At 53.5% G+C, this 18,189-nt stretch overlaps 2 protein-coding genes across 2 annotated transcripts; one reads left to right on the top strand and one right to left on the bottom strand.

The window, feature by feature from the left end:
* Positions 1 to 79: 79 nt before the first annotated feature.
* LOC113147327 lies at positions 80 to 2,165 on the top strand. The gene is given in 5 exon segments (XM_026337531.1): positions 80 to 95; positions 842 to 965; positions 1,112 to 1,211; positions 1,399 to 1,761; positions 1,878 to 2,165. Coding segments are annotated over 5 exon segments (891 nt in total).
* Positions 2,166 to 2,426: 261 nt separating this feature from the next.
* Positions 2,427 to 11,302, bottom strand: LOC113147326 (general transcriptional corepressor CYC8-like). The gene is made up of 5 exons (XM_026337530.1): positions 11,108 to 11,302; positions 8,649 to 8,700; positions 8,108 to 8,166; positions 2,835 to 2,917; positions 2,427 to 2,637 (listed from the first exon to the last, which is right to left on the bottom strand). Exons 1-5 carry the CDS (start codon positions 11,300 to 11,302, stop codon positions 2,427 to 2,429), a joined length of 600 nt encoding a protein of 199 aa, XP_026193315.1.
* Positions 11,303 to 18,189: the final 6,887 nt, after the last annotated feature.

The raw sequence follows: 18,189 nt of genomic DNA, 5'->3' as shown, positions 1-18,189 counted from the left end.
CCGATCCACGACACTCTGGGGGAACATATACGCGAAGGACGGCAGTGTCGGGGAGGATCAAAGGTCGAAAAGACAGAGAATGCGGGCAGATCGGCGTAAAGAGAATGCAAGGAACCTGCAGCAGTAATACACACATGCGGGCTCACGATTGCAGCAGCAGCAGCGGCAGCAGCAAAACAGGCTTGGTCTCACGCCATCTCGCCACACCCAGCATGATGCATTATTGAGAGGGCTTTGCACGCATTTCCCCCTACGCGTAGAGATGCCGCTTGCATACATACATGCATGCTTGCATGCATGTATGTATATGTGTGTATATATGTAGTTAAATATATAGAGAGAGCAACGAATGGTACTACCTATAGAAATACAGATGTAGAGGCTTCCCACTTCCTAAAATAGCACGTGTCTGCAAAATCAGCGTTTGTAGCCTCTCCATGAGGCGCAGCAGGCCATAAGGGGTTAGGTGCTCGTTTTGTTCTCTTTTTCTTTCCTCCCCCTCGTTTTCTCTTCGTATTTGTCTGTCTGTCTGTGTCTGTCTGTATGTGCGCTTGTGTATTTTTCTGTCTGTGTCTGTATCTGTGCTTGTGTGTTTGTCTGTCTGTCTGTATGTATGTGTGCTTGTGTATTTGTTTCTGTAATTTTCTGTTTCAGTTTTTGTCATTTTCTTTTTCTGCTATTCTCCGTTTCTGTTTTTGTCATTTTCCGTTTCTGTATTTGTTTCTGTCTCCGTTTCTGTTTCTGCATGCATGTGCGTGTGTGCGTGTGCAGTTGCTCTGCAAGCATACCTTGGGGTGAACAATGGATCCCCCTGCGCTCATGCTGTAAGCAGTGCTGCCAGTTGGGGTAGCCACGATTAGGCCATCTGCCGTGACGGTGGTGAAGTATTTGTTACCCAGGTGTACATCCAGCACAGAGACGCAGGAGTAGAGGCCCCTGTCAATGACACATTCATTTGTAGCGACGCAAGACTGAACCAGCTCGCCGTTTGCCGACAGCACACGAATCTCTGCAAGGCCGTTCGCACGCATGCAAAGGGAGGCAAGCGAGCCGCAAACTGCAGCGGCAGCAACACACACGAAAGAGGGTAAAAGAAACACGAGGGGGGAAGTTGGGGGGAGAAAGGCGCAAACAGCGGCATTTTCGAAGGGATAGCAGCAGGGAGCAGCGAGGAGGACACAGAGGGCTACGCAGGGAAAGGAGAAGGAAGGGTAAAGACGACATGACAAAAATCACGCCATGATGATAATAATAAGCTGTTTTTGCATGCGCACTCACGCAATCTGCATCGGAGTGTGACGGCAAAGGGGCCCTGCGCAACTGCCTTTGCAACGGCTTTCATTTCTTTGACCTCGAAGTGAGTGAGGTATCCTAAGCTGCCCATGCTCACACCTGCAGACATACATGCCGTCACGAGGAAAGCCGCGAAAAATAGCGGAAGGACGGGCAGGATGGGCGCAAGTAAGACTTACAAAAATAAGCCTTCTTCGAAGTGCAATCTGGTATAACTGGGCTGGAGCGATACAGAGACACAGAGAGAAAAAGAGAGAAAGAGAGAGCGAGAACCACGGCGTATGCGCACAAAAGAATACCCCATACGCCTTGTGCTTGCCCGTCGCTACACTTGAGCAGCTCCTCCAGTGCTTACCCAGAACTGGAGGAACGTTTTCTGGAAACAGCGAAGATCCCCAAAGCATTGTGCCATCTCCTCCAATGCAAACCACGAAGTCTACAGCGGCTCCCAAGCCGGGGGGAGCAGCCGCGCTTCTGGAAGTCGCAGAAGCCTCGTGCTGCTGCTCATCTTTCTGCTGCTGCTGTTGCCTTTCTCGCTGCTCCGCTGGCTCTTGCACTGGGGAGGAAGCCACCCACGTCTTTAGTGGCACCTTATCGTTGGTCTGAAGTGTTTCGCAACAGCAGCAGCAGCAGCCTCCCGTGCAAGCCGTAAGCAGCAGCAACCGCAACAGCAGCAGAAGAAGAAACAGAAGAGGAAGAAACAGAAGAAGAAACAGAAGAAAGTGGGAAGACAGGGCGAGAAAGGGGCAAGGGACTGCGTGAGGCACCGCAAAAAACGCAAGACAGCTGCCTCCTCCGTTGCCTTCTTCCCTCGCAGTGTTCTCCGTCCTTTGTTTGCAAGGCAAAAGAAACACCGTGAGACGCTGCGATAGTAAGGCACTTACGGCTTGCGCGAATTCTTCAGCAGCTGGCGGCTCTACAACAACGAGTAGGCCAAGGGAGAAGCTGAGATACCTGCACGAACGCACAAAATGCATGCGCATCCCACAAAGACGCTAGGAAATTAAAGAGACAGAGATCTCTTGTAGAGTGTGGAAAGCCGTGTGTATCCGGCACGAGAGTGTCGAACAGACAGAAGACAGTCGCAGGAGAAAGCCGTTCGTGTCGTGATTCAACCCCCCTTCGCCTCTCGCCTAAAGGCCCCTCCAATCAGGCAGTTCCCAAGAAACATAGTTGACACCAATAGGGCTTGCTGCATGCGTCTTGGTGGCTAACCTCGCGAGTTGCGCAGCGGCGCGTGTCACTCTGGGACTGTTTATTCTCTTGAGCAGTAAAACTGTCTTGGCTCCTCCACGGAAAAAGCACCGGAGATCGACATAGTTCTCACGCGGTACCCAGTCAGCCCTGAAGCGCATGCAGGCAAAAAACGATCCCTTTAAGATGCTGAAAAAAACACTTCCTCCCTAGAGCTTCATGTCGAGGGGGTTGTTCAACCCCAAGCACGCGGTGTATCCATTCCTAAAGGGCCGAACACGCCGTACTCCAATAGGGAACCCTCCTCAAAACTCCCTCAAACAATTGGAGGTGAAAACATCACTTACTCGGATACGCAAAACGACTTTGTACGGTGAGGCAGCACCGCATGCGTGCTGCCTTCTTCTCTCCCGTGAGAAGGCCTTTGCAACTGACGCTGCGTTTGTGTGTTGCTACTGCTGCTACTGTTATTGCTGCTGCTGCTGCTATTGCTGCTGCTGCAATTGCTGCTGCCTCCCGTTTGCTGCTCTAGCGGCGGGCAGCTGAGGTGCTGCTGATTCTCCATCCTGAATTCGTAAGACCTGCTGCCACAGGCACTTCCATCAGACATGCCAGATAGCGAAAAGGCTTGCTGGAGGTTTGGAAACTGCGCATGTACAGTTCGCAGGAGTGAGTGTCGCGCGTAAACAAATGTAGCTGCCGATTATTAGGAACGTGCAGCCCGTGAGGCAGAGCCAGCCGAACGGACTCCAGCTGTCTGTACACTGCACGCGCTGTTAAGCTGCCGTTCTTATATATCTCTCTCTCTCGGTGTGGTTCTGGCCTTCGAGCCTACTGTTGCTTCCATTGGACTGCCGGTGCTTCAGCTGGTTCCCCTTCCCCCCCTTTCCCCCCTGCTGTATCGCTGGGAGCAAGGCACAGGAACGAAAGGAGGCAATTGTCTCTCGGAAAGAACCGTGAGGGGCCACGTTTGCAGCTGCACGGCACAGAGGGAAACGCCACGCTGTGCATATGGGAGATTACATGCGCGACATCGATGTTTTCGGCCTTTTTTTGTTGGCGGGGAAACAATACGCAAGAGATGTCGTCGAAAAAACCGTCGTGGGGGCAGGCATATACACCCGAAGTGACCCCAAAGGCTTTGAACTCGGGAGCCAGAAGTTTTAACACTAGAATTCAGGGTTCGACGTGGAGCTGTTAGCGCGGAGGGTGTGCACATATATAGACATACGCATATTGAACCGTGTGTGCGTGTGTGGCGCGAGTCGGCCAGACATGATGCTCGTACTGTCACAGCAGCTGCTGAACAGAAGAAGATCTGGGGTCAATCGTCTGAAGGCTGTTTTAAAAAAAGAAGCCAACGCCCCCCGCAGTTTCCCATGAATCTGCCGATGCTGCTGCTGTTGCTGCTGCTGCTGCTGCTACAGTCCCGAGGAGACGCCACGGCTGCGCGAAGATGCAGACAACGCCCCTTCTAAATTGGCCTCCTTCTCTGTAAATCCATTATTTAATGCGTTTTGCTGCCTGATCTATGGAAACGGGGGAGTTTGAGGCCGACGAACGGCTCCCCTTTGCAGCAACCCGCGTGGCATTGAAACTCCCTGCTCCCCGGACCGCAAAGCGTCTTCTGTGCGTGAACAAGCTCTTTCGTGCTCACAGTAACCCAGAAGCTTCAGAAAAATGCGCGTGTAGCAGGCATCTCGGTAAGACATCTGGTTGTTTCAAGGAACCGGCTCGCCTGACACTCCGTCCAGCGCGGAGGACGGCCCTTGTTCATGAGTATCGCGCGGCGGCATTGCAGAAAAAAAAAGGAAAAGCTCCTTCTTCCCGACCGATCACTCCCGAGGAATCCGCTGGCTTCAAGGCGAATTGACTGCACACTTCATGACGCCGCGGTCGGGTAGAAGATTGCCCCTTCTGCCTCCTGCGCGCATCGGGAGGGGGGGCGGGGGAAGGTCTTCTTCAAATGGTGTGAGGTGTCTCTACAAAAAGGTGACTTGAGGTGTCTCTGCAAACAAGTGCTTTGAGGTGATGTCTCAACAAGGGAAGTCATCTCTTGGCGAACCTGCACGGAAATGGTCAAACAGGGAAAAAACGGAAGCGCCGGCCGGGTGTCTGCTGAGCTCACGAGACACTGTATGCATACAGCTCCGAAAGAGCTTCGGGTGTCGGTGCAAATCACGCGCACGTTCCGCGGACTGCGCACGCTCGACGATAGTAGGCGCTCGACAGAGAGCGCATGAGAACATCAGACACTGAGCAGTAGGCGAACGAAAGCTCCGACAGGCGAGTCTATTACAGTAGCTTTCCGGTCAGAGTCGGAGGAAATTCGCTCGAAGACTGCCTGACATGGATAAGAATGCGAGGGAAACCTACAGCTTGCTTCAACGTGCGGCTCCATTCTGAACGCCGCACGCCGTAGGGGGAGAGGCACTGAAATATGGATGCAACACACGCTCAGGAGAAAGCTTCTGAGGCTTTTCAAAACATTTCCTGCCTTTCTCGGCCCATGCACCTCACAGTTCAGAACACGAGGGGGAAACAAGAGGGACTGCCAGAGTGCGCGTTGCAGCACCGTCTACGCATTTTGAACTTTCAATGCTAGTTGAATGTAGCCTTTAGCGCACATGCGCGCTCAAAACAGTACCTCTGCTTGTCTCGAACTCGCAGTAAGCATCGGCAAGAAAGTAGATACCCCAACACACGAGGGCACTGGCCAATTCCTTGCGAATTCCTAGTGCCCCCGGAAAAGCGCAAAGCAAGAGTGCACTCTAGTCCGCTATATATACATATATAGCCTATCTGTCCGAAGTATCATTGTACTTATAAACGACCCGACTACGGTGGGAAGTTGTTCGGAAGTGAGCGCTCCGAATCGCAAGTGCAGGCCGCTGGCTGGCTGGCGCAGTCAACCGGTGCTATTTTCAAGGGGGCTCTGAAGCCAGCCCATAGAGCCTGCGATTTAGAGTGAGCGTCTACGATAAAATAGGAAGGCCTACTCCCCCTAAAGACAGAGAGGAACAAATGAAGTATTCTTGGACTGTGGACCTCAAACCCCAACTCGTAGCTCTAAGCCGTCGCGTGTGGCCTTTGCTGAGCACTGCGGAGTCTTGACACTCCCTTTTGCAAAATGCAATCCCACGACCCCCTCTCACCCTACAGAAGACTGCAGGTGCTCTTCTTTCCTCTCCACCCGGCAAAGAACGAACAGAAACAAGGGCCTACCAGCCGCTCTGGCCTTGCACGAAGCCAAGAAGGCCTAGCGCTTTTGACGCTGCATTTCCCAGGGGTAGCGAAGAGACACCCCATTGTTCTGCCCGTCACTCTAAGCATCTAATGCACGGCTAAGATTTCGAACTCGTTTCGGAGGGAGCGCCCCCATCAGAAGACCCCTCTGGTGCAGCGGGATGCAACATAAGGTGCTCTACTAGCGGAGTGTATGGGGAACACACCCAGGCAACCAGTGCTGCTGCGTCATCCTTCTTACCCCCCTTAAAATCAAATCCACACCTGCAACAAAGGCAGAAACGTGGACACTTGCTGCGATGCATGAGCAGTCGTCATGCATCCCCACCCCCCTCCCCTGACCCCCTCTGCATTGGAAAGTGCTTGCGGTGTGTCGCCCCCTACTGCCGCTTCCGCTCCTACTCCTACTACCTCGAGTGCTGTCTGACCTGCGAGCCTCTCTAGCGAAAGGAGTCCTTGCGTTCGTCTCAATACTTCGCTCAAACGCCAAGCGGCAGAGGCGGGATGCCAACAACTGCAGATGAGACCGTAGTGGACACATACACATACATCCATACAGTACATACATATGTATACATACATGCATATACATACATACACACACTACATACATCTATACATACATAGAGTACATACATCTGTACATACGCATACATAGATATACATCCATATACATACACTACATATATATACATACATAAACATACATGCAGTACATACATATGTACATACACACAGTACATACATGCAGTACATACATGCAGTACATACATCTGTACATACGCATACATAGATATACATCCATATACATACACTACATATATATACATACATATACATACACACAGTACATACATACATATACATAGAGTACATACATATATATATACATAGAGTACATACACATACATACATACACATACACATACATACATACACTACATATACATACATACACTACATGTATATACATACATACACTACATATATATATACATACACACAGTACATACACATACATACACAAACACACCGCATTAGCTACTGTTTCCATCTCCATTGCATTTATGGGTGCCCTCTTCGGGAAGCCAGTGGGAAACATCAGACTTTTTTCCGCAGCAGCGGCCACGCAGAGGAGCCAGTGAATAGCAGATATAGAAAGGAGTTAATGAGCAGAAGCATACATGCGGGCAAGTTGGTCTTGTCGCCCCCGAAGACGGAGTTGAAGATGAAGATTCTTTGAAAGTCGGGCTGCTGCGGCTAGTCGGGCTTTCGGTAGGCAGTATTGGAGTGCAACAGCAGCAAGCATGATGCCGTTCTTCCTCTTCTGCTGCGAGTTCTTCTGGATGGCAACGCACTGCGCCCGAGTCTGCCTGTTGCTGCTGTTGCTGCTGGTGTTTTTGCTTCCCTGGGCATTGCTGCAGCAGCTGCTGCTGCAGCTGAGCGAGCTGCAGCTGTAGCAGCTGCTGCTGCTGCTTCATGGCATCGAGAGGCGAGACTGCATCCTTCATAGCACTGCAAATCTCGTAGTCTTGCAGGTTATCGAAAATCCCTGGAACGCGCAAACACACCCACCACAGAAAGAGATGCATGCATTTGCATTTGCATGCATGCAAGGGGGCAGGCACCTTCCAGCGTCCCCGCCAACTTTCCCTGCTCTCAAGCCGACAGGGTAGCTAGCTACAGCAGCTAGCTACGGTAGCTAGCTGCTGTAGCTAGCTACCCTGTCGGCTTGAGAGCAGGGAAAGCCCCTCCTATCCTCCTCTGCCCTTCTCCCGCACCCTCCCTTCCAGAAAACGCTGAAAAAGAAGCCTCAACGAAGGCTGCATGCACCACAAGTGCAGCACCTGCGTCCCCATGGAGACTGTGAGTGAGGCTGATGGGGAGACTTTCGCGTTGCGGCTCAAGGGAGCGTCCAAGCCTTTGCCGCTGCTGCTCCAACGACACCAAGACTTGCATAAACGTGTGTCTTCGAGAGCAGAACAAGCCCCATGAGCACGCAAGCCACAAGAAACGCTTCCCAGTCCAAGAGGCTGCTTACCGTCAGTGCCCGCAATGATGAGGTCGCCTTCCTCCACAGGAATGGAGTAGAGCTGCGCCTCATCTGGAGAGTCGTGGCACAGACAGCTCCTGTCTCGCAGAAGTGCTTTGACTTGTTCTAGAGTCTGATGTCGAGCTGAAGAGATTATTCGCCCCTGAGTAGTCCAGTCGGGCACTCCTCCGCCGTCTGTACGCAGCACCCACTCCGACCCTGGAGCTGCCGTTGCTGCTGCAGCAGCGGCGGCTGTCGCTGCTGCTGCTGTTGCTGCTACTGCAGGAGATGTGCCATCCACGATCCAGGGGATGCCTGCGCTTCGAGCATCCCCCGAGACACCTGTTGCTGCTCTCGTTGCTGCTCTTGTTGCTGCTCTTGCTGCTGCTCTTGCTGCTGCTCTTGCTGCTGCTCTTGCTAAAGCCTCATCTGATTTCTGCACAGCTTCTGAGGAAGTCGTCGGCTCCCTGCCAAGCGCAGCAGCATCATCTGCTGCAGCTGCTGCAACTCTGCTGCCCTTGAGCTTTCGCTGGCCTTTCAGAGCCTGGAAGCACTGGCTACTGCATGCCATTAGTTGGTGTCGGTTGATGTCGGAAAAACAGCCGCCCCCACCACTCGTGCCGCTCATGCCGCTGCTGTCGCTGCTAATGCTGTCGCCGCCAATGCTGTCGCCGCTAATGCTGCTCGTTCTGCTGCTCGCTCTGCCGTTTTTCTTGGAAAGTCTGAGTGGGTGCTCTGCAATGGTGTCTATTCTGTTTAAAGACCCCAACCCGTCTGATTTCCATGCGAACTCCGTGTAGCACCGCAACTGCGCTGCTGCAGCTTGCGCCGCTGCTGCTGCCTCGACTGCTGCAGCTTGCGCTGCTGCTGCTGCTTGGGCTGCGACTGCTGCTGCCTGAGAGGCTGCAGCTGGAGGCGCTGGCGCATCTCTCGGCAGTCGCTGCGCATCCTCTGCTCCGTCCCCTGCTACAGCTGCGGCATCTGCTGCTGCAGCCCCTGCCTCCGTGGCTGCTGTTAATGCGGGGGAGGTGTCAGTGTCAGCAGCCGCGATCAGAGACTGTATCGTCAGCTGCAGCAGCGGCTCGTCGGGTAGATGAGACAGCTGAAACGGGCAGTTGAAATAGTGCTGCTGCGTCTGAGATCTCCGAATCACGACGAACTGCTTCTGGCACGCGATGCGCCTGCGCAGAAAGCCACAAACAAAAAGATCGATCACTAGGAGGGCAACAAGCGCAGCAAGCAGCAGCAAGCAGCAAGCAACAAACAGCAAGCAACAAGCAACAAACAGCAAGCAACAAACAGCAAGCAACAAACAACAAGCAACAAACAGCAAGCAGCATCTTTTCATGGCGGAGCGAAGAGAGAGGCTTCTTGTCTCTTCCCGTAGAAATTATGTACACACACACGTCTAGAGGGTAAAATGCAGCTGCGCGCAAGCAGAGCCGAGATGGGCGTGTGTCTGTATCCGTAGAACCGCGGCAAAACGCCTAATAGCACGCGTAGTAAATGGCATGATTGAGGCATGAGAAGACAGCTGCCAGCCAGTCTCTCTCACCACTGGGAGGCAGCATGGCCATACCTGAGGACTAAAAGCGAGCAGTCTCCGACGTTCGCAACTCCCAGCTCGTGAGCTCGTGAATCCAGATATAGAAGCAACGCCGTACTGGCTCCATACGCCTTCGTCTTGCTGTATGCTTGCTTCAAGAGATACCTGGCAATGTCTGCTGCTCCCCCATAGGGAAGGCTACACTCACTGCTGGTGCTACAGCTGCTGCTGAAGGCGCCTCCTGTGGCAGCTCCTTCAGCCAAAAAGGCTGCTGCAAGTGAGTCTCCCGTCGCAGCCAAAGAGGATCCTTCCGCGATAGTTCTCCACTGCCGATGGCCTCTCTTGTTGAGGCTTCTCTCTTGCTGCCGACACGACTGCTCCCCCAGCTGCTGCTGCTGCTCTTGCACCCGTTGCTGTCTGATCTTCCTCGACAACGCTATGGAAAGCCGAGCAGATCGAGCCATCAGCTCAGCGGCAAAGCGGTGGGCGCTCACCCCGAAGTCTCCCCAGCTACCCACGCCATCCGCAATGCCGCAAAAACTCGAAAGACACAGAGGAGGAGCAGGACCAACAACCTTTTCGGAGGATCTAGGCAGCAGCAACAACTGTTGCTGCTGCTCTGTCTGCTGCTGCTCTGTCTGCTGCTGCTCTGTCTGCTGCTGCTCTGTCTGCTGCTGCTCTGTCTGCTGCTGCTCTGTCTGCTTCTTTAAGGCCTCTTTTCCTACTGCAGGCAACATCTTCACGTGGGTGCTCGAGGAAGGCCCCTCACGAGAAGACGCAAGCGAATACGGCTGCTGTTTTTGCTGTTGCTGCTGCCGCTCTTCTTCTTGTTTTTTCCGTTGCTGCTGCTGCTCTTCCTCTTGCTTTTTCTGTTGCTGCTGCTCCTGCTCTTCCTCTTGCTCTTGGTGCCGCTGCTCCTGCTCTTCCTCTTGTTTTGGCTGTTTTTGCTGTTTTGGGTGTTTTCGCAGCTTCTGCTGCTTCTGCTGTTTTTGTTGTTTTTGCTGCTGCTTCTGCTGAGCGCTGCTGCTGGAGTCTGGTAGAAACAAATGCTCACCCCTACGGTCGCTCTGCTGCTGCTGCTGCTGCTGCTGCGCTTCGAGTTTGCGAATCAGATCCTCGGCAAGGAGCTGCTGCTGCTGAGGCTGCATGGACGCAGAAAAGACGAAGCCAAGTGCCCCCGTACTGCCACGTTGTCGCTGCTGCTGCAGCTGCCGCTGCTGCCTTCTCTGCAGCTGCCGCTGCTGGCGCAGCTGCTTCGGCAGCTGAAAGTCTGTGCAGCAGGATATAAAGAGGCTGTCGCTGCTCTCAAGTGCCCCCGCGCAAGGAGTGCTGCAGCCTCCAGCCCACAAAGCCAACGGCCCCTCTGCTGCATCCTGCTGCAACAGCTGCTGCTGCTGACTCTTCCCCTTTGCATGCGCTACCCACCCCAGGCGCCGCAGCAACCCCCGTGCCTGCACGGGAATCTTCAGTCTGTCTAGAGGGTGGCTGCGCGATCTGCGTCGCAGGGAAGCCAGGGATCCCTTGATGAAGAACTGGGCAGGCTGTCTTGGCAGTCCTTCTGCGCTCCCCCCCCCACTGAGGGGGTACGTGGGAGTGCTGCCTGACTGTAGCAGGGGAGAGGCGGCAGCGGCAGCTGCGACCACTGGATTCGAGTGCGATCTGCGCGACAACAGGGGCCCCCTGGGGAGCAGTCGCCAGCGACGCCCCCACCGGGGGGCCCCCCCCGGGGGGCCCCCCAAGGGGGCCCTTTCCCCGAGCGCTGCCATCATTCTGCCGCGAATGCGTCCTGGGAGCACCCTGCCCCCCCCAGCTCCCCGTCCTCTCCAGGCTCCCTCTGCTGCTCGCGAAGCCGCAGGAGCCGCCCTTCCTGCCGTCGCTGCAGCCTGGCTGACGCCATGCGATGAACAGGATAAAGGGCAGTCCTCTGCGTCGCCATGCGGAGCAGACAGCTGAGGCAAGGCTCCATAGGGGGCTGAGCCAAGAGATGCCATCCGTAAGGCGTAGGCCTTCGAGCTCAATGCTGCAACGTGCAAACGGGCATTTCAAAGCTCTCGAAACTTTGCGCTTCTCGCGGGTGCGCTGGCGAAGGAGCGGCTGATCCCGCGGCAGCTGCTCCCCAGTGCGTCAGAAAAAGGAGCAACAACAACGGCACTGCGTTTGAAGAGCGTGAGGCCGCTCACCAAACCTGAATCCTCCGCGGTGGCGTTGGGTGAGCTGCCGAGCGACTCTGCTGGCTCGCCTGTTTGTGGCTTTGCGAGCAGCACCGCCTCTCCAGAAGCCGCAGACCCCACACTCCTCGGTATAGAATCTTCTTCCTAGCCTCTGAATCCGTACAAACAGCTGGAAAGGCAGCAATGGAATCTGGGGGCTGTGTGGCTGCACTGCTGCGCGCAGCACTGTTAGGCTAAGTGACCTGCTGCCGCTAGGAAGGGGTGTGGAGTGACAGGCCGCCCAATCTTCCTCTAAATAGGCTCCAGAATAAATTAAAATCAACCTTTTTTCCGTTTGTTCTTGCTTTCTCATGATTCCTGCAAAAAAAGCACGAGACACCCGCAGCAGCAAGCATGCCCGCTCTCTCGTCAAAGGGGCCTCTCTCGCCTTTGCACAGTGCTTCCACTGCAACTGTAGATGCTAACGATCCTGTCCCTGCATGCGGCCTCGCATGGCCAACCACACGTGATTCATATGCGGGGGTACCAGTTGATGCCTCTAAGAGATCCCCGACAACTCATGCATGCATGGGAAGCAGCGCCCTATGCTTCCCGAGAAGACTCGCAGGTGTCTGTACGCAGCCAGAACTGCATCACACACTCTTTAGTATGCCAAGTGCTTCTGCTAGTCACTAGGAAGCTCTTCGGACTTCAAGGGCCGGCGGGTGCTCCTTGCCCTTTGCACTGTACACCAGTCTAGGGCTCTAAGAGCAGTTTAGAGCATACATGTGGCTGTGCATAAATAGCCATGCTTCTAAACAACGACCAACATCGCCTCTTAGACTGCAACCTTTTTGCAGGCGGCGAATCAGGGGGCACTGGTCACTTCATTCAGGTTGGCTTGACCTGCCTGCACCCAAGGAAGCGCGGTAAAACGGATTATCCAAAGTCTTTCTAGGGGTACACTTGACTCCAGACTCAATGCACACCCTGTCAAAAATTATCGAGGGTTTCCGAAAACACTCCCGCTTTTCTTCGCCTACCCGCCTCACAGTTCCTGCTCGACCTGCGGGAAGAGGGACAAACAGGTTGCGCGTGGATTCACCTTCCTAGCACTCAGAGCTAGTTGCATAGAGCATGCAACACACATGCACACATCACTGCTCCTGATATCATGGAACTAACGGTACTGTGAAAAAAACCAAGCTTTACTGACAGAAAAGCGAGCCTTTTGCTATGAGGCAGCAGAAAACAACTACATTTTGAACAGAGAATAAAAACACAAACTGGCTTAGCAGTAGTAACGCGCCTCATAGAGCACTCTGGGTGTGCAAGTACAGTTGGTGCATAAGCATTGTCTATTTCAAAGCCCCAAAAGGGGCATAAGCTCAATTGTAGGACAACATACCATAGAGTGCCTGCGCACAAAAATAAGTGTAGAGAACACATTACAAATAACAATTGGCCACCTATTAAGCATTGCCTTCATAGAAAGTTAGGTAGTTCAGTCGGAGCACTCGCCGATGAAGGACAGTCTAACCGGAAACTCGAGGAATGCCGTCGAAAACGACTGACATTATTCAGAGTCGCAAATTCCCCCCCGACAAAGCCAAACCCGCAATCGCTTCTTCGCTGGTCACGGCGTGCTTCACCATGTTTCACTAGAAACTTCCGTCTAGTACGTTCTCGGCGCTAACTGTCCTAGGGTGTCGCACTTCCTAATCTCCAAGGCCACGCCTTGATGCTTTTTTCCGGATTTAGCGCAATCAAGTTGTGCAGTGAAAGCACAGAATGCCAACACCAAAGCTCTTCTCATGAAAAACAAATGAACGCGCGTTTTCGCTTTCCATTGCTTGTCCCACGACAACCTGGAGTGTATGCCATAGACGCCGCAAGCACTCTTGCTGGGCCGGAATCCGGGTAATCGTTCACCTAGACAAACGTTCACAACTGCTTGATGCGTTCATTGAAACAGAGGGGCATGACAAGTCCAAACAGCACACAGGAATAGTTGCATTTAAGAGTGGGTAAGTAGAAATCGGCTTTGCGCGTGTCCCTGCGAACACCACTAGCTGCTCCTTCCTAGCGCCTCCTGACGCACTAACATCAACAGCAAGCAGCCATGGGAGTATCGGTACCTTTCATCACGCCACGCATGCCATCCCTAGGATCAAGTCACAATGCACAGCACCAACATAGAATTCACGCATCATGCTGCAAGCACCATATTCCGATTCGAAGTAACATTTAGCTGCTGTAGCCTGGCCGGCCCTTGCGTTCTGCAGCCCGTCGGCATCCCTGAGTCTTAGAAACTCCACTAACGGGTGAAGAGGCAGATGGCACTTCTGCACCAATTTCTTTAATAGCAGCAGGCCTACTTCACTTTCGAATGTCTAGTGACGCTAGCAACTCTTGACTGACAAGGCGAGCTTCATCGTAGCAGAAATTATCCGTGGTAGGTCCCTAGCTGCGGCTCCATCCTCTGTAGCACCCTTCCTGCGCCGTAGCCTCTAGGAGGCTTTTCGCTTCCTTGCTGCTCCTTTCCCACCCAGCAGTCTGAGTCCGTGACGCTCAGTCCCGTTGCTCATACTCCTTGGCGCTTCGCAGTGTACCAGCAGTCGAACCCCTGCGCCGCGTTTTAAAGCCGCGTGGGAAAACAAGACCAGCTCCTCCAAAAGAAGTAGCTGCATTGCTAGGAGTTGGCTTAAGTTGCCTCAAGCGCGGCCTCCCTTTGGTTGTCTAGGCCGTCCAACTTGCACCGCAGACAAGGGCAATTTTACACAGGCCCGATATCCATTGCTACTACATTTGATTTGGTACTTCCTTTCAAGTTTAAGGCGCGAGAACTGCGCTCAACTGCCTTAAAACCTCAACTAGTTCATCACTGGTGAAGGTCCCACCAGTCGGCTGTGCATCGCCGAGTTGCCGTCCGCCTTGAGACCATCTGATGTGACCCTTTGAATAGGCCTAAGAGAATCCGAGGATAAACCATGTGTTCGCCGATGTTTTGACTTCGACAAAGGTTTCTACTTGAGCCTTCTCAGTTCCCCTGAAGCTTGCTGTTGAGCTTCTCTCTGGGTCATGCGAGGAGTCAGGGCATGCTTGAATTCTTGGATTGTAGTAGCTTGTGCAGGCAGACTGCTTCATCTCCATCACTACAACGACCGTCGACGCGCTTCTCCCTCCACTAAGCACGCCACCAAAAGCGCGCGTTTTTCTTTTCCTGGGGGATACAAAGCAGGGTGTATCTTCAGCCGACAATCGAATTTTCGAGTACTGCCTCATCCCTAAGGCCGTCATACTTTTCTAGTTGGCAATGCCTCGTCGAAGCATCCCTTCGCATTCTGTATCAGCATACAAGGCGTGCTTTCCTACGGCGGTGGAAACACTGCACTTACATAAGCTTAGATGCCTGCCTCTGCTGCCCCAAGAAGCGTCTTGCCACTGTCTCATTCCATCGCCAGAGGGTACCCAATTACTATTGTGGTGCTTAGCTACCAAATACCTTATTGCAACCAAATAGCCCTTGCAGGGAATCCTGGAGATCCACTGCACCCACAATGAGTGGATGCGTGGAGAACAGCAGCATTGAACAACATGGTACTACCCACTATGACGCTGTATCTTAGGTCTGCATATAGGGACACTTGTAGTCAGATTTAATGCACACTCATAAGAAAGTGACCGAGTGCATTTAAAAGGAAATCTCGGCTTTTCTTCTCCCCCTCATTTGAATTTTCCCGTCTTGAGTGGGGAGAACCAGCTAGGGTACGCTTCTCTGCTCCCCTTCGGCAGTCCTGGCATCCACAGCTAGTTGCACATAGCATCCAGCAGGCGCACACACATCATTCCGTCTGATGGTACCGAGCTAACAGTACTGAGCAACAAATGGAATATACGAATGAGCAAGCCAACTGGTTAATTATATCGAATTCTTTCTTCAGATTAAGTGTAGTGGATAGTGTATGGGTTTAGCTTGGCCTGCTACACCCCAGGTGCCGGCCTCATTCCAAGTCGGGGGCCTCAGGGCGCTCGCTAGCTTAAGGATGGATCTCTATTGCGAAAACACTCACTAACTTTTTCATGCTTGTACTGGGGCTGTAGTGCCTTCCCTACGGAGACTTGAATGGATGCTTTCATACTGCTCTACGTACTACTTCATTTTGGCTTTGTGCAAAAGCTTCCATTGAAACCGCGCCGCACCAGTACAAAGCACAAGATGAAAGTTCTTCGACTGGCCCTGCATACACGGTGTTGCCGTTTTAGTGGATGCAGCTGTGCTGGACTGCAGTGCCCATTGTGTTGTCTCGCAAGCTACAATTTAGGGCCTAGTATTCTGTAGAGCATAGAGTCGTAATTCGTCTGTGGAGGATGGATGTGCAACTTGCTTTGCCGTAGGATTCAGTGGGTGGCAGCGTTGCGCTTTACGCATGTGGACACCGAGCACATCCAACGAGTCAGCGGCGAAAGTCATATCAGCAACTGAGGCAGCAGCAGCAGCAGAGTGCGTCTTCCATCTCCAGGATCTCTTGTTTGTAAGCAAATATGAAATGAGCAATTACATGGGAAAGCAAGCGCAGAGCTGCTCGTCGGTTGGCTCTCTGTTGTCTGTGGCACTGTGTTTCGCGCCGCCTGTGCAACAATCGGCACTTGAGGATCGGTGATTACGGTTTGCTGAGATATACATATATGGAGGTGAATAGAATAAACAAGAAACACTATAGAAAACTAAAAGTCACTATCCAGGTTATATACAACTGAGCAGCAGGCCTCGACCGATCCGCGACAGTAGCCGGGTGTATACATACACCCCAGATTTTCCGGCGCCGCTTTTGTTGCTGCAGCCGCAGCAAACAGCAGCAACACGCCATCTTCTTCCTAGCACATCCCGTGCAGTTCGTTGAGCTGTTTGCTGTGTCTCTTTATCTCTTTCTTCTACATTTGTGCGCATAGCGGTTGCTGCTGCGGCAGCCACAACGTTCACCATCTGCTGCTGCTGCAGTGGCTGCCGCTGCGGCTGCTGCATCTCTGCATCTTTCTTTGCAGTTTAATTTGTGCAAGTCCCTATTAGTATATCTAACAGCAGTGACTCGCCAACCGAACTCTCCCCAAAGCGCCAGCTTCTCCAGAGGGCCCTCTGTTCTCTGGCTGCTGCTGCTGCTGCTGCTGCTGCTGCAGTTACAGCAGCAACTCCAGCTGGCGCTACTCATCCTAGCCTCTCCTTTCTTTTTCTCTTCTCGTGAGTTCTATGGCCCTCCCCGGCCTCACGGTGCCCCGTGGTGTCTCTACACCCCATGCTTTCGCTGCTGCTTCTGCTCTAGCGGCTGCAGCTGCATTCTGCAGCTACATTCTGTGCGACCCCGCTCAAGTACGCACCGCGCCCTACCCAGTGGTGGCTTTCCTCTTTGTTTGTTGCGCTCCGCAGGCTGAGGCAGCAGCCCAGAAGGAGGCTTACGCTGCAGCAGCACGAGCGACTGCAGCAGCACGAGCAGCCGTGACTGCTGGACAGGCGGCAGCATCAACCACGGCAACAGCAGTAGCCAAAGCAACCTCACGTTAGGCTTGCTGTAGCTGGTGAGTTGCTGCGTATATGCATGGGCTGTCTCCAATAAGGCAGTGGCCGCCCTCCAGAGCGACCGACCCCACCCTTTCACCACCTCGTGGGCCCTCCCTGTAGAGCGCACACTTTTAAAGGTACGGAAGCGATTCGTGGGGGTGCGCAAGCCTCTTGAGGGGTATTGCAGATCGCCGCTTTTGAGGCCTGCATGTTGGACTATAGCGCAGCGGGCTGCATGCAGTGTATCCTCTATGCGCACACAGACAGAGCGCAGGTTGAATGGAAGCGGCATGTGTGATGATGCGTGCTTTGCAGCATCGGCAGATGCTTGATGCATGTTGCACAGCGCACAAACCAGCGACACAGCATTCTGCGAGAGAGGACTTCGTTCGCTTCAAAATGGCGCAGCCCTCTCCAGCATCATCGGTGGCTGCCATCGCTCCTACAACAGCGTGCGTGATCGATGTGTGTGTGTGTGTGTCTCTCTCTCTTTCTCTTTAAAGAAACGGTGTTGTTCTAGTTTCTTTCCCTCCCTTTCTGTCTCACTTCCACTCTCTCTCTTCGTTGTCTTCCTTTTCGCTACATGCCTTGCTTTTGTGCGAGGATGTTGCGCTGCTATGCGCGGCACTCAAGAGGCCGGAAGGGTAGAGGGAGTAGGGAATATGAATAAATAAACATATACATACCAATATAAATATGTATACCCCTTCCGCATGCATGCGTGTGTCTGTCATTTTGTGTTTGCATTTGTGGCGGCAGTGCATGAGGGAAGGGAAGACGGGGGGGGGGGGGGGGGGGGGGAGGGGAGGCGGGCGGACCGCTGCGGAGGGACTGGGGGTGGCGCAGTTGCGGCAGGTGACGGTGGCGAGAGAGAGCGCGGGCCAGCGACAGGGGCCGCGGACAAGGAAGAAGAGGGGATAAGAGAGGAAGACGGGCATCGAGAGGTGGGGGGGGGTGTGGTTCTTTGGGTCACCTACGAATCAACTGCTGTTGACACACCCTAAGAAGAAGAATTGACCAACAGCACCCGAAAAAAGGATCCAGTGCTGCCTGCCCTGCGGTTTACCAGTGTGTCTTCCGAGAGGCGTCCTCTTGGCGCTGCTCCTTCTCCCCCGGTGGGTTTCAGCCGCAACACGCCCCAATAGGCTCAGCAGCAGGAACTGGAAAAGCG

The sequence above is a fragment of the Cyclospora cayetanensis genome, unplaced genomic scaffold, assembly GCF_002999335.1.
Source record: "Cyclospora cayetanensis isolate NF1_C8 unplaced genomic scaffold, CcayRef3 CcayRef3_contig_19, whole genome shotgun sequence".
NCBI lineage: Eukaryota > Apicomplexa > Conoidasida > Eucoccidiorida > Eimeriidae > Cyclospora > Cyclospora cayetanensis.
Note: the sequence above shows the minus strand (reverse complement) of the source record. Positions and strands in the feature narration are given on the sequence as shown.

Excerpts from the sequence above, each read along its gene's own strand:
- LOC113147326 (XM_026337530.1), bottom strand. The coding sequence starts at position 11,302 with ATGGCATCTCTTGGCTCAGCCCCCTATGGAGCCTTGCCTCAGCTGTCT. Across the intron at positions 8,701-11,107 it reads GGGGAGCTGGGGGGGGCAGG|GCCGAGAGATGCGCCAGCGC; the intron begins GTGCTCCCAGGA and ends TGCGCAGCGACT. Across the intron at positions 8,167-8,648 it reads CCTCTCAGGCAGCAGCAGTC|AGCAGCAGCAAGAGCAGCAG; the intron begins GCAGCCCAAGCA and ends AGCAGCAGCAAG.